The sequence below is a fragment of the Galeopterus variegatus genome, unplaced genomic scaffold (assembly GCF_000696425.1).
Source record: "Galeopterus variegatus unplaced genomic scaffold, G_variegatus-3.0.2 Scaffold3648, whole genome shotgun sequence".
Taxonomy (NCBI): domain Eukaryota; kingdom Metazoa; phylum Chordata; class Mammalia; order Dermoptera; family Cynocephalidae; genus Galeopterus; species Galeopterus variegatus.
Window position 1 is genome coordinate 88,605 of NW_007729759.1, and position 21,569 is coordinate 110,173.

The following is a 21,569-nucleotide window of genomic DNA, read 5'->3' on the forward strand; positions in this document are numbered from 1 at the left end:
AAATAGATAATATGGTAAGATTCTGGAAACATATTAGATGTTAAATAAGAAAACAGAACATAACACCTTGGTGACAAATCAAATATGGGGTTGAGGGAGGAGGAGAGTATAAACTAACCTTGAAATTTCTAATTTGCAGATATAATGACTCTGGAAAGGGAAACTACATTATCAATATTATCTCTGTGTGAAGGAGATAAATTCTCTTGTATGTTCTCACTTTCTTCACAGCATTGGCTGCTAATTACTTAATCATTCTGTGTTTTTCTTACTAATCTGAAAACTAAGAGGATTTTTTAAAATATTTCTTTTCTAAAAGAAAAATTATAGTGGTTTTTTCCTCCACATGACTAAAGGTAATATTTATTCATTATTTAAAAATTCAGATAATACTGAAAGATGAAAAAGCTTTATATCGTCTGGAGGAAAATAAAAAGCAACTGAGAGTTCTGGTCAAAATAGTGGAATAGAGGGTCCCCAGCGTCACTCTCTCCCACAAATCAACTAATTTACAACTATAAAAATATAACATCACCCAAGCTGGGGCCACTGGAGCTCAGGTGAAGAGGAGGAGAGACTATGGAGTTCATGAAGGTGGGAGAAACCACAATGAGAGAAAGGAAAAACTGCTCTGAGCATTTTGGGCTGCAGCCGCTTTAAGGCTCCAGCTGTTAAGCGCATGGAGCATGAGCCAGCAGAAGCTGCAGCTGTGCCCTTCGGATGGAGTTACTTGGAGGTGGCAGGGGAGAAGAGAGCATTGGTGGCCCCCAGGACAGCAAGACCACTAATAGGGTTCCCATGAAGTTATGCAGGACCGAGAAACCAGAACAAGTGAGAAAAGGGAGCCATTTGGGGGCTAGTGAGTCATCACAAGGGACCAGCGCAGGGCCCATCCAATGGGAAGTGTTTAGAACATGGGCAGTGGGGGAGACAGGCCCCCAGGGAGAACACTGGGGCACAGCAAGCACAGCCGATCTGCCCCCCAATCAGCTCAGGACCACTCAGAGGAGATTGGTCGGGAATGCAGAATTGCATGGAGTGCAGTTTGATGAAAAAACTCAGGCCCAGATCAGAGTTTCTACACAATTAAGATGCACCAGGTCTCTGGAGAGCCAGAGGTACCTGTCGGGTCAACCATTAAACCCTAAGCTATACAAAAAGCCTTCCCTAAGGAAACAGCAGCAAAGCAGCAATTTAGCTCAACGACATAGCTCAAGTACTGGTTCCCACAGGAAGTTCCCCTGTTTTAGAAGTAAGCAAAGAACAAAAAATTAGTTCCGGTAAAGGCACAGCACCAGCACGTTGGGGCCCACCAGGGGACATGAGGCATGTAACTAGGGACCAAACCCCCATCCCATAACCAGGCACACTGTGCCAACGCCTCTGGGCCCATCCACAGACCAGACCCCCCTTCCACAACCAGGCACACCGTGCCAGCACTTCAGGGCCTGCCTGGGGTCCCGAGGCATGAAGAAGGGGACCAGACCCCCTCCCAGAACCAGGTACACCGCGCCAGTGCCTCATGGCCTGCCCTGGGACCCAAGGTATGGAGTCAGGTACCAAAACCCCCTCCCACAACCTGGCACACTGCACAAGCACCTCAGAGCCTGTCCAGGGACCCGAGGTGTGGAGCCAGGGACCAGACACTGCCCACATCTAGGCACACTGCCAGCACCAAGAAGCATGCCAAAAATTCACCTCCATGTGGGTGGCCCACCACACCCACCACAATAACCATGGCCACCATGAAAGTAGCTAGACACCACAACCACATGCAGATGGCCTGCCAGTTACTGGAGTGCATTGACACAAGGAGAGTCACCAGCAGAGATTAAAGAAAAGAAGAGGATGTCTCTGTCCGCAAAGCCCATTTCAGAGTGACAGAAGAAGCACCTGCTCTATGATAATATTGGGGCGCCTGATCACACCTCTCAACATTGGACAGATCATCTAGGCGACAAATCAGCAGAGTAACCATTATTCTTTCAGAAGGAGAAAAGAAATCTAGTGTAATTAGAGGGGGGAGAGGGGATGAAGAGGGGGAGGAGAGAAATTGGACAAGGGGCATAAAGAATAAAGATTTGTAACAATATATATGCTAGTAATATTGATTTGATCAACATATCTCAATGCTGAACTCCCAAAATATGTATAATCAATTTTGATTCAATAAAAATTAAAAAGGGAAAAAGCAACTGAAATTCCATCATCCAGGATTAACCACTAGTAGCGTCTTGTTTCTGTATACTTCCTAACTTTTCTATGTAGATACACATGTAAATAAATATTTTCTATAAATAGGATAATATATCTGCTGTATTATGCTCTACCTTTGTCACTTAACCATATATATTATGTATATTAATTCCATGTCAAATATGAATCTATATTATAATTTGTAATTGCTGTGTAGTATTCCATTGTATGGATGTACCATCATCAGCTTTCTATTAGGCATTTGGATTGTTTACACTTTTTATGTTTCATGAACAATACTGCTATGAATATTTTTGTACTTAACATCTTTATTCATGTTTCTGATTATTTCTCAGAATAAATTTCCAACAGTAGAAGTTCTGGGTCAAAGATATGCATGTTTCAAATTTTGACACGTAACTTTCAGTTTAGTTATTAGATTATATTGCCATCCTAGACTACTGGATATAAATCCCATTTCTCTTTTATGGCTCCGTTACTTTCCTCTTCTGTAAAATGGGGATGCTAAATATTTATCTTTTGAGGTTGTTATAATTGAGAGGATGAATATAAATATTTAGTCCAAATTTGGCATCTAATAAGTACATAATAAATGCCAGCTATTGCTTTTAATAACACATGATTTATATTCCCCAAACCTTGCCAATTCTGGGTAACATCAGTCAGTGTAATGTTGGTAACAGGGAGAAAATGAGTTGTCATTTTAATTTGAAATTTTTGGATGGTGGACATCTTTCCATATGCTTATTAGAGTTTTGTTTCTTCTTTGAATTGCTTTGCATTTTCTATTATTACTTTAAAAGTTTGCTCTTTTTCTTATATTTCAGAATTTTTTGTATTTTGGGAAAGTTGACTCTGTCCTTATTTGCAAACATTCCCTCCATTTTGTCATTTTCAATTGAATTTATTTATGATACTTTTTTTTCTAACCCTATAGATTTAAAATACATTATCAAAATTTTGTTGTTGTTGTTTTGTTTTTATTGGTTATGAATATTCATGGGATACAAAGCAAATTGTCACCACTCGTGCCTAAGATGTGGTGGCCAGAACCATACTGGCAGCATGTCCATTACCACAAATTGTGATTATACCCCGTGTCTCCCACCCAATTATCCCCTCAATTATCCCCAGCATCCCTTCCCATATTCCTTTCCCCACTCCACTTTCATTACCAAAATATTTGTATATAAATTTTTTTAGTTACATTTCTCATAGCAAAATGTTTAGTTCTTCTGGATTTATTGTGTTATAAGGTGAGATGCAGTTTTTTTTGTTTCCAGATGGTTAGGTAAGGAACCCCATGCCTTTCTTTCACTGAGTTGAAATGCTTTTTATTTGCTAAATTTCTGTATGTGCTTGTACTGTTCTAAACTGGTTCAATCAAACTATCTGTTTTATAACATTTAATTCATCGCTAGGGCAAATTTTACTTCATTACTCTTCTTTTTTATTGAATCATGATTATACATATTTTGGGGGTTTGATGTTGACATATGTTGATCAAATCAATATTATTAGCATATACATTTTTAGAAATCGTACTTATTCTTTATGCCCCTTGTCCAATCTCTCCCCATCCTCCTCCCTCCCCCTTCCCTCCTCTGATAACCCTAGATTTCCTCTCTCCTTCTGAAAGAGTAATGGTTACTTCGTTAATTTGTTGCCTAGATGATCCGTCCAATGCTGAGAGAGGTGTGTTCAGGTCCCCCAATATTATCATAGAGCAGATGCTTTTTCTATCACTCTGGAATGGGCTTTTTGGAGAGAAACATCCTCTTCTTTTCTTTGGTCTCCACTGGTGACTCTCCTTGTGTCAGTGTACTCGAGTGGCTGGCGGACCATCTGCACAGTGGTTGTGGTGTCTAGCCATGGTTATTGTGGTGGTTGTGGTGGGCCACCCACATGGAAGTTGTGTTTTTGGCATGCTTCTTGCCTGGTTGTGGGAGGAGGAGCCAGTCCCCTTCTCTAGGCCTCAGGACCCTAGGTGGGCCCCATGGCAGCGGCAGCATGCCTGGTTGCGGGAGGAGGGGCTGGTTCCTGTCTCCATGCATTTTTACATCCTAAGATGATGATGTGGAGCAATTGGGTGAGAGGGGGTGAGGGAAAGGGGAAAGGAGATAGGGTGGGAGAAGGAGGAAGGTGGGGAGGAGTGGTCGAGGCAGGTGGAATCCCCCTCATTCCTGAAGGGGAGACCAGGGGGCTTCCAGTCGTGTCTTGGTTGTTGCTGGGCTGAATGCACATGTCAGAGTGGTGTGGCTGAAGCCCTCTGGCCCTCCACTGCCCAGGCTTAGGAGACCAGGGGGCTTCCAGTGGTGGTTCAATGGTCATCATTGGGCTGGTTGCAGATGTTGGGGGGTGTGGCTAGAGCCCTTAGCTCCCCACTGACCTGGCTCAAAAGACCAGGGTGTTGCCTGCAGCAACTTGGTGGGTGTCACTGGGGCTGGTTGCCAGTGTTGCGGGGCATGGACAAGTCCCTCGTCCCCCCACTGCCCTGGCTCTGGAGTCTGGGGCGCTTCGTTCAGTGGCTCAGTGGTCATCACTGGTCTGGGTGTGGGTATTGGGGGGCACGGCTGATGTCCCCAGCCCTCCCCACTCTCTGGCTTGGGAGCCCAGGGGGCTTCTGTTCCTTCTAGGTTTTATAGGTGTTCTTTGGTGATATAAGACTTTTACTAGTTAATAGTAAACTTTGTCTCTGGTCTGTGGGTATTTTGTTTTTTCTTTCAGTTCTGTGTTGGATTATTTGCTATTTCCACCACTTAAACTCTGCACTGGAACTAATTTGTTGTCCTTTGCTTACTTCTAAAGTGGGGGAACTTCCTGTGGGGACCAGCACTTGAGCTCTGTGGTTGAGCTAAATTGTTGCTTTGCAGTTGATTCCCTGGGGAAGGCTTTTTCTGCAGCTCAGGTTTTAATGGTTGTCTCTGTAGGTACTTCTGGGTCTTATGAGATCTGGTACACCGGGGTTGTGTAGAAACTCTGGTCTGGACCTGAGTCTTTTCAGTAGTCTGCTCCCCCTGCAGATCTGTATTCTTTTTTTTTTTGTCTTTTGTCTTTTTCCGTGTCCGGCAACGGATCGCAACCCTCAGTGTTGCCCCCGTACCGGACCGGGGACCGGCAACGGGATTGCAACCCTCGGTGTTGCCCCCGCGCCTCGCTCAGCCAGTGAGCGGGAACCGGTCTGTATGTGGGATCCGAACCCTCGGGCGGGAGCGCCGCCGCGCTTCCCACGCGGCGCACTTATCCAGTGCGCCACCGGGCCGGCCCCAGATCTGTATTCTTGACCAATCTACAAAGAGTGGACCTGTGCTGATTGGAGGGCAGATCAGCTGTCCATGCTCTGCCCCAATTCTCTGCTGGTGGGCCTGTCTCCCCCACTACCTGAACTCCAAATACTTCCCATGGGCGAGCTGTGCGCCAATCCCTTGTAGTGACTCGCTGGCTCCTGAGTGGCTCCTTTTTTCAGTAGTTGTGGCTCCTTGCTCCTATGTGGGTCCACAGGAACCCTGTTAGTGGTCTTGCTGGTCTGAGGGTCACCAAGACCCTCTTCTCCCCTGCCACCTACAAGCAATTTCATAGGAAGGGCACAGCTGCGGCTTTTGCCAGCTCCTGCTCCATGTGCTCACCAGCTCCAGCCTGGAAGTGGCTAGGGCTCGAAATGGTAGGAGCGATCCTTTCTTTTTCTCATCATGGCTTCTCCTTCCTTCTTGCACTCCATAGATCTCTCCTCCTCTTCCCCTGAGCTCTAATGGCCCCAGCTTGGCTGTCTTGCTTTTTCATAGTTGTAAATTGGTTGGTTTGTGGGAAAGAGTGACACTGGAGACCATCTCTTCCACCATCTTGATCGGAAGCCGACAAGCTTTATTACTCTTCTTTTAGTACTCTCCCTAACTATTATTACATATTTATTCTCGTAAGGAAGGTTTGGAATCATTTTGTAATGTACCCCCCCTCAAAATATTACATTTAGATTTTGATTGAGGTTTGCAGATTTCTTGAAACAAGTGATAAATCTTGAGTGTGCTTTAAAAATCTCATTATCACAGTGATCATTTCAGTTGAGCCTATGTATTGCTCAATAAGAACATTTAAAAATTTTAATGTAATGCTTATTAGTACAATACTGTATAAATGGGTGTTTCATAAATATGCTTTTATGACGTTCATTAATTTGAAAGCCAAACTTCTTGCCTCTAAAACTCAAAGGCATGCCATTTTCTTGGTATTAGGAAAATGTGTTGTTACCTGTACATATTGTAAAACTTGAATTACTGTTTCAGAAGTGGTTTTTATTACATTTATATGAGGAAAACCCATTATATTTTTGGTTTGAAAATTCAAACTAATTTTCCTTAATTAGTATGTAAGGCAGACTCTATTCTCAAAATAAGTTTAGAAATTATTTAGTCTACATATCACAAACAAGAAATCAGTTTTCAAGGTTTTCTAAGTTTCTTGGCATAATCTAAGCTTTTTAAAATTAATGTAATCATATCAGTAACTGTTTCAGTGAAACCAAATATACAGTAAGTCTTTTAAATCATCTGTAAAACCTTTCAATAACGATGTACAGCCTTTTGATACAAATGGGCATTACGTGAAGCTTTGAGAATTTAATGTCAAATAATAAAAAGGAAGGAAATTAATATTTTGAGTATCAGATGAACCAAGCATTTTATTTAGTGTTTTCTTGGGGTGTCTTATTTTCAATAAGTAGATAACTTCCTGACAGTAAATTTGGTCAAGCCATTGATGGATTATATAACCACACAATATATCTCCATATTACCAATTCCTCCTCTTTTTTTTCCTTACTTTATTCAACTGTGATTGTTTACTCATGCCCTACATTCTGCTTTTTATCATTGAATAATCACTTTTCCCAGTTGCTAAGATATCTATGGTTGATAGTAATTAGTGATCTTGAGCACTTCTTTTTTTTTTTTTTTGTCTTTTAGATTCCTGAATTTGACAACTTGTACCTGGATATGAATGGAATTATACATCAATGCTCCCATCCTAATGATGATGATGTTCACTTCAGAATTTCAGATGATAAAATCTTTACTGATATTTTTCACTACTTGGAGGTGTTGTTTCGCATTATTAAACCTAGGAAAGTGTTCTTTATGGCTGTTGATGGTGTGGCTCCTCGAGCAAAAATGAACCAGCAGCGTGGGAGGCGTTTTAGGTAAAACATTTATGATGTATTTTAGGTATTATTTAGACTAATAATATTTTATTTTAAAGATAAACCTAGCGCAATGACCTAGTACAATGTGTCTTCTGTTCATGTTTATTTTCTGTTTAAATTCCCCCAGAAAAGGAAATATCTCAAACTTATAATGTTATATTTTACTAGTCATTTCTCAAAGCATATGTTGGGTTTCATATAAAGTCACTCTTGTTTTCTATCACAAGTTTTTCAAACTTCTCGTTGATAAAGTAGAGAAAAACTCCTATGGTGATCTGCCTTGGGATGGTAACTGCAGAATGAACTGAGAGATTATTCTAAAGAGAACATTATTGACATTTAATTTAATTCAGCAAATATTTATTGAATGCCCAGATCCTGGGCTAGATGCTGATTTTTGACTGAGCATGGGTCCAGATGGGGCAGAAAGGCAAGTGAGATCAGAAGGTGATTGATGGACTGTGGGAAGAGAGCTGATTTAGGACACTCAGGGTATTATCAGCACCACTGTGTGAATTAGGGAGTAGGAGAAGTAAAAGGATGAGAAGGGATTATACACATACAGAGAGTTTTCAAGTCAATCCTAGACATGTGGAATATTTCTAAGTAACAGTGAGCTCAGGCTGTGTCCCTGATTATGAGTAGCAAGAGTAAAGTTAAAAAGATTGTTACAGGGCCGGCCTGTGGCTCACTCGGTAGAGTGCGGTGCTGATAACACCAAGGCCGTGGGTTCGGATCCCATATAGGGATGGCCGGTTTGCTCACTGGCTGAGCATGGTGCTGACAACACCAAGCCAAGGGTTGAGATCCCCTTACCGGTCATCTTTCAAAAAAAAAAAAGATTGTTACAATTGAAGGCAAGAAACCCTGAGTCCAGAGTATTGGATGGGGTATTAGCATAATGAATTCCTTAATCATAATGGTAGGTAAAGGAGTGAAAAGAGCACCTATGCATCAAATGTGGAAGTCATCAAGGAAGGTGGAAGAGTGCCTGGGAGAAGGCTATCCATGAGAATAGGAAGAGGATGGCAAGAAGTACTGATTTAAATATCAAAAGATTCAATAAAAATAAATACATAAATATCAAAAGAAAAAAGATACTGAAAATATTGGAAAGATTGTGCAATCCTTGAAGGCAAGGACCATCTCTTACTAAAATTTAGATTCTCAAGTACCACCGAAGACTTTATTAATCTGAATCTCTAGGAGATTATTCTGAATCTTCTAGGAGCTGGGAAACTCCTGGAAGCTATTTTTACCAGACTACCCTGGTATTCATTATACTAGTTTTTGGGAGCCACTGGCATAGACAATCTAGTGTTAAGGAAGAATTATATAAGTCCACTGCTTCAGTCCAGATTCACTTGTAGGGAATAGAAAGCAAGCTAGCTATTTTAAGCAGAAAGGGATATAATACAGGGAATTAGGTGCTTATAAAAATCATTGTAAAGCCAAAAGGGTGGGAATTTAGGTAGCCTTCAGGAATGACTTCCAGAACAACAGTACAGAACTGGCCCAACAGTGGCACTACTGTTAGCACGTTCAAGTAACTGAGAAGTTCGGAAGCCACCACCAGAACAGGTGGCTCCAGGAACTTATTCCCTTAGCTGTGATCTAGAGATTAAGAAGCTACCACCTGAATTGTTGACTCCAAGAATACATCTCTTTAGTTACAGTTCAACAATCAGGAAGCCACCACTGCATCTGTTAGCTCCAGAGCCCCAGTGCACCTGCTAGATCTGTACTGGAACAAAATGAATGCCCTTCTTCTTGCTTCTCAGCACCTGCAAAGCTACTGAATACTGGAATCTCCATTGCTGAAATACACACGCATCCCACAGTCCCAGTGCCTCCACTGTCATGCAGGCATCAGCACACTTCAACCTTCCAGACTTTTTGTGAAGGCATCTAATTGTCAAAATCTAAGTCATATCTAGCAACCTAACTGTAGGAAAGCCTGAGAGTTTTATCTTTTTAGTTTCCAACCTCTCCAGTATCAGGAGGAAAACTAGAAGGAGAATGATCACAAGATTATTGGTACATCCAAAAAATAATTTTTTTACCTTCATTTATCCACAGCATTTAGCAATGTTGACCATTCTTTCTTTATTGAACTCCTTTTTATTGACTTTCATGTGACCTCACTCTCTGACAGCACCTTCTTAGTCTCCTTATCATCTTCTCTACCTCTGTTTTTTCCTTAAATATTGTTTCTTAATGTTCTATCCCAGCCCCTGAGTGATCTCACCCAAGAGCTTTGATTGCTGTAACTGTGCTGATGACTCCCAAATTTATCTTTCTGGTCGATGTCTCTCTCCTGAACTCTCATATATACAAATGCCTGCTGAATATCTCCTTTTGGATACCCTATATACACTTCAGGCTTAATATGTTCAGAACCAAATTCATCTTCCCCTCAAAACGGCCTTTCTTTTATGTTTTCTATTTCAGTAAATGACAACATCATGCACCTAGCTGCCTAATTGAAGAGTCCAAGAGTAATTTGGACTCCTTTCTCTTCCTCATTCCCCACATCCAAGTCCTATTTATCCAGTCTCTTAAATTTGTCACATCTATCTACTTCTTTTCATCCTTAATGCTACTGTTTCAGCCTAGGCTACCATTATTTTCACTGAGATTACTTCACTAGTCTTAACCTTGCCCTTTTCCCAAACATTTTCTGTATCGAAGCCACATGAAACCTTATGGCTGTCTAATTTTCTATTTCCCCACTAGAGTGTAAGCTCTGAGAGCAGGTATCATTTCTCTTTTGTTATATCCCAAGACTTTGTCACATAATAATATCAAATAATCATTTGGTCAGTCAAAGAAGAAGGCGAGAAAAGAGGAAAGAATACATCGCAGAGATTACAAATGAGTTGGTATCTTCAGAATTTTTTTTATAGTGAAGAGGTTGGTTAGTGAGAGGATAAATGTAAAGAAGAGTGTATTAGAGAGAATTCTATCCGATCCAAATTTTCAGTTTAAAAAAACAAATCAATCAATAAATAAAATTTTTAAAAGAATTCTATAGATCATAGTATATAGAACTAGTAGCAAGACTGTAGAAACTGTACTCAAAGCAAAGCTTCCTAACTTGTATGCCATGTCGCACACTGGTGCATTACAAAGGGGTTACAGGAGAAGCCAAATAGAAATTGGGACACCTTTATTTAAAGCCAGGAATGTCTGATTCTAAAAGTCATGTTCTTTCTAGTAAATTCTGTTGCCTCAAAAATTAGATGATTTTGGCAACTGATTTCATTAATGTTACTAGGCTTTCATTTTAAATGTTTTTAGGAGGAAACAAAGATATATATTACAATTTTATAATTGCATGTTCATATAATATTATTAGAGATCATTTTAATGATCTTAAATGTTATTTAAGGTCATTAAATTATTTTTATTTAAAAGTACTAAATGATAGTATCATTAAATGTGGTTTATATAATGAATGTTTAAAGTTATACTTCTGAGTTTGTTTCTAGAATGAATTTGCTGTGTATTTGTCATAAGAAATACTTTATAAATGTTTGTGATGTACTGTGTGAATTTTTTACTGTTATAATGTCCTACTTCTGTAGTCCTTATCTGGAAAACTCAATTCTGTAAATAAATAAAAACAAATAATTCTGAGGGTAATCTTTATCAATTATAATCATTTCAAAACTTGTGTATGTTTGAAACTTAAAGTTGATGAATTAGTATTTTAGTTATAAAAGCATCTAAATAACAGTTTATTAATTCTGAGGGTAATCTTTATCAATTATAATCATTTCAAAACTTGTGTATGTTTTGAAACTTAAAGTTGATGAATTAGTATTTTAGTTATAAAAGCATCTAAATAACAGTTTATGTAAAGATATTTACTTTTTTCCAGAAAGTTTAAGATATTTTTTTCCCTTTAATCATTAAGGTCAGCAAAGGAGGCAGAGGACAAAACAAAAAAGGCAATAGAAAAGGGAGAAACTCTTCCTACAGAGGCCAGGTTTGATTCCAACTGTATTACACCAGGTAAATTCATTGAGCAAAAAATTCCAAGAGAATTAAAATGTAATTTGAAAACTTATTTTTTCAAATGTGTTTTGGTTTTCTAGGCTCTATTTATTTTGATTTCAGGATTTCGTTTGCTATATTTTCCCACTTGTGTCACATTGGTTATAAGTGCTCCTATAAAGACCCACTATAGGGATTTTCAGATGTTGATTAGTGCAGATATGGACAGGACTCTCCCAGATACACAGAATTCTAGACCTAGAAGGAACTTATAAGATCTTTCAGTCCTATTCCTGCCATTTATTGGTATGAAAATAGACTCAGTGAAGTTGTGGCTTACCAAGTTCATGTAGCTAGCTTGTGGTGTTTACAGTAAGAAACCCATTCTCCTAGTCCAGAGCTCTACTCTACTCTACCTCTCAAGGGCTGTTAAAATTTCTGTGATTTTAAGGAAAACGAATTTTCAGTACCATGTTTAATATCATATGCAACAGCACACTCTCTACTCTTAGGAGTTTTGTCTAACATTATTATAATCCTTTACATTAAACAAAAATCTTAAAATCCGACTTTCTCATGAATTCTTTACTAACAGTGTTAATTTTCTCTTTCGTTAAGTGCCTTAGTCACACATTGCTCAGTTTAATAACAAGTTTTATTCTGATTGTAGTTTAAGACTGTACTGCCCTCACTGTTGGACTTTCTCATGAATTCTTTACTAACAGTGTTAATTTTCTCTTTCGTTAAGTGCCTTAGTCACACATAGCTCAGTTTAATAACAAGTTTTATTCTGATTGTAGTTTAAGACTGTACTGCCCTCACTGTTGACCATCTGGGCATTTCTTAAAACATTGTATACTCAGTTTCCAGATTAATAATAATTTTTCAAATTAATGGTAGGAATAATAGTTGTTGTTATTGTTATGGCAATCTGATTGAGGCTGCATGCCTTTAAAAAGATTTCAGAATACAGTAAAAGAAATAGAAGACAGAATACAGTAAAAGAAATAGAAGATTGAGGCTCATTAGAGTGTTCAAACTCTGCCCTTATATGAAAATACGTGAAACACAGTCTTGAGACAGTAGTAAAATTCCTTGAGTTTCCCTATGTTACATTGACTTCACTTAGGGTGACTAGTGACATTTGAAATAGTTGTGATATTTGCTAGGGAAAGGTAATTACTTGCTTTTCAATATAAGAAAGAGAGCTTTTTGACTTTCTTTGGAGATTCTATTCCTAGCTGTTCCCTGTACACCCAGATTCGATTACATGTTGTCTCTGGGAACTCACTGTTTTAATGTCTCTCTCAGCTTAATCTTTTTGAAATATTTTATTTACAGGGACTGAATTTATGGCCAGGTTACATGAACATCTGAAGTATTTTGTAAATATGAAAATTTCTACAGACAAGTCGTGGCAAGGAGTTACTATCTACTTCTCAGGCCATGAGGTTATTGTCTTTTTTTATTTAAAGAATTAAAAAATTTTTATTTAATATTCTGAAGCATGGCATATTACCACATTTTTTTTAAAACATTATATTTAGACTCCCGGGGAAGGAGAGCATAAAATCATGGAATTTATCAGATCCGAGAAAGCAAAGCCAGATCATGATCCAAACACCAGACACTGTCTTTATGGTTTAGATGCTGATTTGGTAGGTATAATGTTTCTTGTTACTATAGCTTTGTGCCATTGTAGATAAATATCTAACAGACTTTGTTTTGTACAGGAAATTTACTGGCTCTGGCAACAAATATTGAAGACATAATAATGATTGCTACTTCTGCCATTACCAAAGTTCTAAAACAATTGGAAAATGAGGGGGTTTTTTGGGCCATAGTTTATGATCAACAGTTAGTCTACAGAGGTGACTAACCCTAGTGCTATGAATACTCTGCTGAGGTCAAGGAAGGGAGCTCTTTTTACCCTCAGGCTTAGAACATGACTTTTAGTACCTCCTGATCTGACAACTTCATGTCCCAGATACCTTTATTAGACTTTTTTTGCTTAAACTTTTTATTATGGAAATTTTCAAGCATAAACAAAACTAGGTAAGATAGTATAGTGAGTCTGTTTGTGCCTTTATCTGCCGTAAATAATTTTTAACTCCTGTCCCTAACCATCTATCTCCTCTCCCTCTCCTACTCCCCCTGGATTATTGAAGCAAATCCCAGACATATCATTTAATCTGTACTTATTTCATAACATTTCTCTAAAGGAGAAGTTTTATTTATTTTTTTTAAGTATATAACCACAATGCCATTGTCTGACATAAAACAAAAATTAACAGTCATTCCTTAATAGATAATCAGTTGGCATTTTTATTACCCTGATTGCCTCATAAATGTTTTATTTTGTTTTGTTGTTTGAACCAGGATTGAAGTAAAATAAACAATATACATTGCAATTAGTTGATATGTTTAACTATACTTTTGACTTACTTTGGGGATTAGAATACTCCATGAGAAAATTAACTGAAAATGCCCTTTTCCATTTTTTTCTGAATTTTCATATCCTGGCCTCCAAAAGAGCCCATGGAAAAGCTGCTGCCTCTAATTTCTAACCCTTTCCCCCAATGACAAGTAGAAACATATGAAAACTAAGGGAAGGTTTTTGGGATTTGTAGGGATAGGCATGGGAGAGATGATGGGGGGCAATTATAAAGGTCATATGAGTTTAAGTATACTCACTTTTTCCCATTCATATTTTGATATTTGTATATTTAATGTGACAATTGTTTCTTTATTGTTCTTCTCTATATAGAAATGTTTTTCATTTAATTGCTTTTATGTACCCAATACTATAAAAAATGGGAGAATAGAAACATTTCTTAATCATTTTTCAACAGATTATGCTTGGATTAACAAGTCATGAGGCACATTTTTCTCTCTTAAGAGAAGAAGTTCGATTTGGTGGCAAAAAAACACAAAGGTAAATCATCTAGCATATGTAAGAAAAAACAGAAATTAAGCCTGGGTCATAATCCCTTAACAGATATATGATCTGCAAACATTTTCTCCCATTCCATGGGTTACCTTTTCACTCTGTTGATAGTATCCTTTGATGCACAAAAGGTTTTTTTTTTTATTTTTTACTGTTTTGTCTACTGGCCAGTAGGGAAAATCCAAATGTTTGACCTTCGTGTTGTAACACCGCACTTTAACCAAGTGAGCATTTTCAATTTTGATGTAGTCCAGTTTATCTATTTTTTGTTGTTGTTGCCTTTCTTTTAGTGTAATATCCAGGAAATCATTGCCAAATCCAGTGTCATAAAGTTTTTCTTCTGTGTTTGATTCAAGAGTTTTATAGTTTTAACTTTTACATTTAGGTCTTTGATCCATATTGAGTTAATTTTTGTATATGGTGTAGCATAAGGGTCCAACTTCATTCTCTTGCATGTAGATATCCAATTTTCCCAGAACCATTTGTTGAAAAGACTGTCTTTCCCCATTGAATGTCTTGACACCTGATCTAAAATCATTTGACCATATATTCAAGATTTTATTTATGGGCTCTCTATTCTGTTCCTTTGGTCTGTATGTAAACCTTTATGCCAGTACCACAATGTTATGATTTCTGTAGCTTTGCAGTAAGTTTTGAAATCAAGAAGGGTAAGACCTCTAATTTTTTCTTCTTTTTCAAGATTATTTTGGTTATTTGGGGTCCCCTGAAATTCCGTATGATTTTTAGGGTGAATTTTTCTACTTTTGCTGAAAGCATCATTAAGGATGTCATGGAATCTGCAGATCCCTTGGATAGTATTTACGTTTTGATATTAAGTCTTCTAATCCATGAACATAGGATGTCTTTCCATTCATTTTTTACCTCTTTAGTTTCTTTCAGCAACATTTTGTGGTTTTCAGTGTACAAGTCTTTTTGCTCCTTGGTTAAGTTTATTTCTAAATATTTTATTCTTTTGGATGCTATTGTAAATGGGATAGTTTTCTTAATTTCCTTTTGGGATTGTTCTTTGATGGTATATGGAAACAACTGATTTCTGTGTGTTGATCTTGTACTCTGCAGCTATGCTGAATTAGTTTTTTAGCTCTAGCAGTTTTTTTGTGGATTCTATAGAATTTTTCTGTATATAGAATTATGCCATGTTGGGGCCAGCCTGTGGCTCACTCGGTAGAGTGCGGTGCTGATAACACCAAGGCCACGGGTTCGGATCCCATATAGGGATGGCCAGTTAGCTCACTGGTTGAGTGTGGTGCTGACAACACCAAGTCAAGGGTTGAGATCCCCTTACCGGTCATCTTTTAAAAAAAAAAAAAAAAGAATTATGCCATGTTAAATAGAGATATTTTTACTTTTTCCTTTCCAATTTGGATGCCTTTTACTTCTTTTTCTTGCCTAATTGCTCTGGCTGGGACTTACAGAACAGTGTTGAATAGCTGTGGTGAAATGGACACCCTTGTCTTGTTCCTAATCTTAGGAAGAAAGCTTTCAGTCTTTCACTGCTGAGTATTATGTTAGCTGTGGGTTTTCGTAAATGCTCTTTTTCATACAAAGGAAGTTCCCTTCTATTACTAGTTTGCTGAATATTTTTATCATGAAAAAGTGTTGAATATTGTCAAATGCTTTTTCTGCAAAATAATCATGTAGGTTTTCTTCCCCCCTCATTCTATTAACGTGATGTATTGATTTTCTTATGTTGAATTACTCTTGTATTCCTGGGATAAATCCTGCTGGCATGTAGCTTGTATAATCCCTTTAATATGTTATTATCCCCTCATATTCTTTCTTGTAGTTAAACTTGGAGTATAGGCCAACAGCCAGGAATATAGAACCTTATGCCAATCCAAGGAAAGATAAGAGGAAGAAGTGATACTGCCTCACCATTGTAGCCCTGGACTATACTGCATTAGATATAAAAGTATATACAGTTGGCCCTCTGTAACCATGGGTTCCACATTCATGAAATCAGCCAACAGTGGATTGAAAGTATTTGGAAAAAAATTGTGTCTGTACTGAACACATACAGACTTTTTTTCCCTAAATAATACAGTATAACATCTATTTACACAGTATTTACATTGCATTAGGTAGTATAATTAATCTAGAGATTATTTAAAACATACGGGAGAATGTGCATAGTTTATATGTGAATACTATGCCATTTTATATCAGGGACTTGAGCAGGGCAGTCCTGGAACCAATTCCCTACAGATACCTAGGAACAATTGTAGTTACTCATCTGTGTGCTTTCTGTTGATGGCCAGCCTTAAATGGGTCAGATCTTCCTGGCTTCTTACATCTATTGTGTATTTAGAGTTTCTTAATTTTGAAAGTCCTTCCACAGAATGCTTAATGTAAATCAATTATTTTGAGCTTTATCATGTTTTGTCTATTGTAATCGCAATTCTGTTTTTATCTTTGTTACTCTACAACTTTCATATAAATTACATTTCTTAATTATAAGATTTAATGGTCTTCTAATGATATTTTTGGTGTGAGCTTTGCTATATTTTAAACTTGGACCTTAAAAATACGATTCACTCTTTCTTGATCGTCTGACTAATTACAGGGTATGTGCACCAGAAGAAACCACATTTCACCTCCTACATTTGTCTTTAATGAGAGAGTATATTGACTATGAGTTTTCAGTATTAAAAGTAAGTATTAATATAAACATGGACCAAGGATTTATATGCAGAAGTCCAAAGGATTTACCTTTTGTTCTCCATTTTACAATAGGAAAAGATCACATTTAAATATGATATTGAAAGGATAATAGATGATTGGATTTTGATGGGATTTCTTGTGGGCAATGATTTTATACCACATCTACCTCATTTACATATTAGTCATGATGCACTGCCACTTCTTTATGGAACATATATTACCATCCTGCCAGAGCTTGGAGGTAAGAAAAATTTAATATTTATTTGAGGCTACTTTAATTTAGTACTGACTTACCTTAAAAATGTCACTCACTTTATTTGATTATAGCATGCACAACTAAAGTAGGAAAACACTGGAGGTTTCTTTTGGTCTGAGGTTCCAAGCTCTGAGGTTGTCATTTTCAATGATTCACAAGGAAAGAAAATGACCAGAGCTAAGTAATCAACCTCATTTATTGATACCTAACTTACCTTCACCTTTAATTCCTTAAGAAAGCCAGCAGAACTTGTTGGTTTTACTTAACTCCTTTCATATTTAAACAGAAATTCAGTTGTTTTTCTGAATGGGTATACATCAGGGTAGAAGAGAAGATTTCTCAGTTAAAATAGAAAATTGGCAAACAGTGGTGACACTGAATTAATCTCACTCTTAAATTAACATGTTAAATTGGATAATCTACATAAGTTCTAGAACATATTTAATTCATTACCAAATGTTGTTGGAAATGTGGGAGATTTATTACTACATGAACCTAGAATTTCTTATATTTTGCTTCAGTGTTTACATTTTGTATATTATGGTAACATAAAGTTCATGGAAACTAGGGCCAGTTTATATATAGCCCAATACTGAGTGCTTTTTTGTTTGTTTTTGCGACTGACCAGTACGGGGATCCAGACCCTTGACCTTGGTGTTAAAATACCATATTCTAACCAGCCAGCCCTGTGTGTTTTTTCTTGATGAGCAAAATGTTAACATTCAACATTTTGTGGAAAGAATTTTATAGAATTGTTTAGAAAAAATAATGTCAGCATTTAGTGCAAATTTAGATTTTGTTCCTTTTAGGTTATATTAATGAAAGTGGGCATCTCAACTTACCTCGATTTGAAAAATACCTTGTGAAACTATCAGATGTAAGTATCTAGAAATTTTTGTTTTTCTGTCTCAGGGTAGCTATAAATGGCAGTAACCAATTACATAATACCAGAAGAAAAGGGTTTTACTATTTTATTCCACTTGTTCATTGTGTATAATTTTACCTAAATTAGTTTTATTTTCATTTGCCTTTTATTTCTCATTTTCAGAGTAAAAGATGAGGTCCCCCTGTATATTAAAAAGTAACATTCTCCGTTTTCCTTTGCCCAGAAGTAGTCACTATTTGGTTTGTGTTCATCTAAACATACTTAAATTATTTTTAAGTAATTTTAAATATTTCTGTACAGTTCGATCGAGAGCATTTCAGTGAAGTTTTTGTGGACCTAAAGTGGTTTGAAAGCAAAGTTGGTAACAAGTACCTCAATGAAGCAGCAGGTGTCGCAGCAGAAGAAGCCAAGAACTACAAGGAAAAGAAAAAATCAAAGGTGTTCAATTTTTTAGATATCTTTTCATTTCCTTTAAACAGATATTGCTTATTTCTCATTCTCCTTCTTATAAGATTTTGGGGTTCTCATTTCATTTTCATTTCTTCTTTCCCATAGGCATTTAAAAATTGTTTTGGTTTCTTTTTGTCTATTAAATTCCATTATTTAAATCTGATCTTTAAAAATCAATTTCTTATTTTTGCCCTTGAAGAAGAACATTGTGTTTTTTTTTGCTTTTCCATTCTATTAATAAGTTTGGAAAACATTTCTAAATTTGTGGGCCCAGAAAATTAGTTATCTTTGAAAAATGATTCTTCAAAAATTATTTTAAAACAATGGACTAGATTTTAAAATGTGGATATTTATAGCATTTAATGTTATGAGACATTAAATCAGTGATTTTTCTCTAGAAATTATTTATGTATAAAATCATATACAATATAGCTATAGGCTAAGTTAAGAGTAATAGCACAGGCTGGCCAGTTAGTTCAGTTGGTTAGAGTTTGGGGATGATAACACCAAGATCAAGGATTTGGATCCCTGTACCAAACAGCCACCAAAAAAACAAAAAAGTAACAGCACAATATCTAGTAAATGTTATATGGTTAATAAATGAATAAATTCATTTAGAAACTGCTACTGCTGTGTAAAACATCTCTAATAAGCTCTGAAGAATGTATTATTTGTGTTAGCTTGAAAAATAAACCTCTTCTGAAAATTTCCTCAGCCTATTTCATAATTGTTGGGTTCTGATGAGGTTCCTGAACTCTTCTTACTGTACTGATTCTATTTAGGTTCAAACCTAATAACTCTCCCTCCATGAGGGGCTTCTATTCTAGTTTTCTGTAGTGCTGTACTTCTAATTACTTAGCCCTTCCTTGGTGGAACTTAGCAGCAATCAGTTTGCATACCACCCTATGTTATTTTTTCCTAAGACTATAGGCTCTGCAACTTGTTGGGAACCTGCGTGCACAAAACTTACATGTCGATAATCCCTGGCTCCCCTACCTCAGCTCATTCCTAAAACTTTACCTGTCTGCCGGGCATATGTGGTTAACATTGGAGACACTGTGCAGGAACAGCCTAGGTTCAGGAAGTTGGTAGAGGCCCTAGGTTGGGTGAAGAAAAGGAAAATGGGGATAAGGGAGTAGGAAGAATTAATTGGAGTTACTGGTAGTAGATAGAAAATCGAGGAGAGAAAGGATTAAGATCACAAGGAAGGAAAAACAGATGGGCTGGGTATGAAGGATGTGGTAAGACGGACAAACTATAGAAAAGCAAATGGGTTACATAGAAGAGAAATGAAGTGAGACATAAATAACACCGTCTTAAGAATGATGGAATCCAGAGATACAGAAAATAGGTAATATTTGTAACCATTGAATTCAAGCATAAACAAATCGATTGCATAACAGTTACCCAGAATTTAATGTATAAAAATGTTAAAATTGATCACTGGTAAAAGGATTTGATGTTAATTGTGTATGCTTTTCTCTAAGTAAATGAAATATTCTTGAAGTATTTTTTTCTGGAACATGTAAATAATTAAAATGTATTTTTCTTTTGTACTGGTGAGAATTATTATATATCTTTGAAAAGTCTAAATGCTAAATTCTACGTGATAAAATGTATAGCTTTAGAAAACAAGTGATAACCAAAAATACTTATGCATTATTTGAGGATTATTTTTGAAATAAACTTTTACAGTGGGTCCCTTAAGGATCATTTCAGTTATTTTTACTACTTTTGAAATCTTCCTGTTAAACATCTTACTTTGAAATACATCTTGTCGTCCATTTTATGTTGATTTTTAATTTTTATATTAGGGCCAGGAAAATTCTATGTGTTGGGCTGCTTTAGACAAAAATGAAGGTGAAGTGGTAACTTCTAAGGGTGAGTACAAGTTATATATTTTGATATGTTATTACTTGACAGAATAGTTGTTATACCCTTCCTTTATTAGTACCGAGTAAGTAGTATTGGGTAGAATAGACTTCTATGCTAGTTTATAAGCACCAACTTTGACATGTGTTTATGAAAATATTAGGTGGAAAAACAGGATATTCATAATTGTCACTATCTTTCTGGCTTTTTTTCCCCAGATATTTTAGAAGATGAGACTGAAGATGATGACCTATTTGAAACTGAGTTTAGACAATATAAAAGAACATATTACATGACGAAGATGGGGGTTGACGTAGTGTCTGAGTACGTTTTTGCCATTACTTTAAAGTAGAAAAAGCTAGATTTTGCAGTTCTTCAAAAAACAGCATAATTTTGATAAAGTAGTGGGAGAGAAGGATTTTTTGTTTTCACAGATTATTGTAGATCTTTCAACTAGTGTGATTTTTGGAGAAGATGATATTAATTCTGACATGTGTTATGTTCCTATGATAAAAACTGCCGAATATAAAATGATCCTCATGCACAAGGTTGTTTATAACACAGTTATTTATAATAGTAAAAAATTAGAAATCACCTAAATGTCCAATAAAGAGGTTCATCCTAATTGACCTCTGCCTCATCATCACAGTCACCATATATGTCATCTCCAGCATCTCCAGAATCTGCAGAACTGCTAAATTGGTCCTCGCAGAAAGTTAATAACAATTTGGAAAGATGCTTATAGTATATTATTAAATACAAATTGTAAAAGCAGTACACAAAATTATATATACAGTATACTTTCATAAATACTTTTTTAAAAAAAGACAACCTGGGTATAAAAAAATACTGAAAAGAAACATGTCAAAATGTAATAGTGGTTGCTGTAAGGGAATGAAAATGCTTTTCTTCATTATCCAGACTTTCAATAATGAGGAAATATTTTTTTGATAATAAAAAAGTAATATATTTCATGTACAAAAGCATACCTCCCAGAAATATGGAGATATGGAATTTCTTTTCTTTTTTTTTTTTTTTTGTCTTTTTTTTTGTGTCCGGCAACGGA

At 36.7% G+C, this 21,569-nt stretch overlaps 1 protein-coding gene across 1 annotated transcript in view; it reads left to right on the forward strand.

Moving 5' to 3' along the window:
• Positions 1–21,569, forward strand: part of XRN1 (5'-3' exoribonuclease 1) — a 137,081-nt gene that overhangs the window by 6,966 nt on the left and 108,546 nt on the right. Inside the window, exons 2-12 of the mRNA XM_008585628.1 lie at positions 7,176–7,408; positions 11,331–11,428; positions 12,752–12,861; positions 12,958–13,068; positions 14,263–14,345; positions 16,942–17,029; positions 17,112–17,280; positions 18,105–18,172; positions 18,482–18,619; positions 20,446–20,512; positions 20,722–20,827. Coding sequence (XP_008583850.1) covers positions 7,176–7,408; positions 11,331–11,428; positions 12,752–12,861; positions 12,958–13,068; positions 14,263–14,345; positions 16,942–17,029; positions 17,112–17,280; positions 18,105–18,172; positions 18,482–18,619; positions 20,446–20,512; positions 20,722–20,827 — 1,271 coding nt within the window. The remainder of the gene's footprint in view (positions 1–7,175; positions 7,409–11,330; positions 11,429–12,751; positions 12,862–12,957; positions 13,069–14,262; positions 14,346–16,941; positions 17,030–17,111; positions 17,281–18,104; positions 18,173–18,481; positions 18,620–20,445; positions 20,513–20,721; positions 20,828–21,569) is intronic.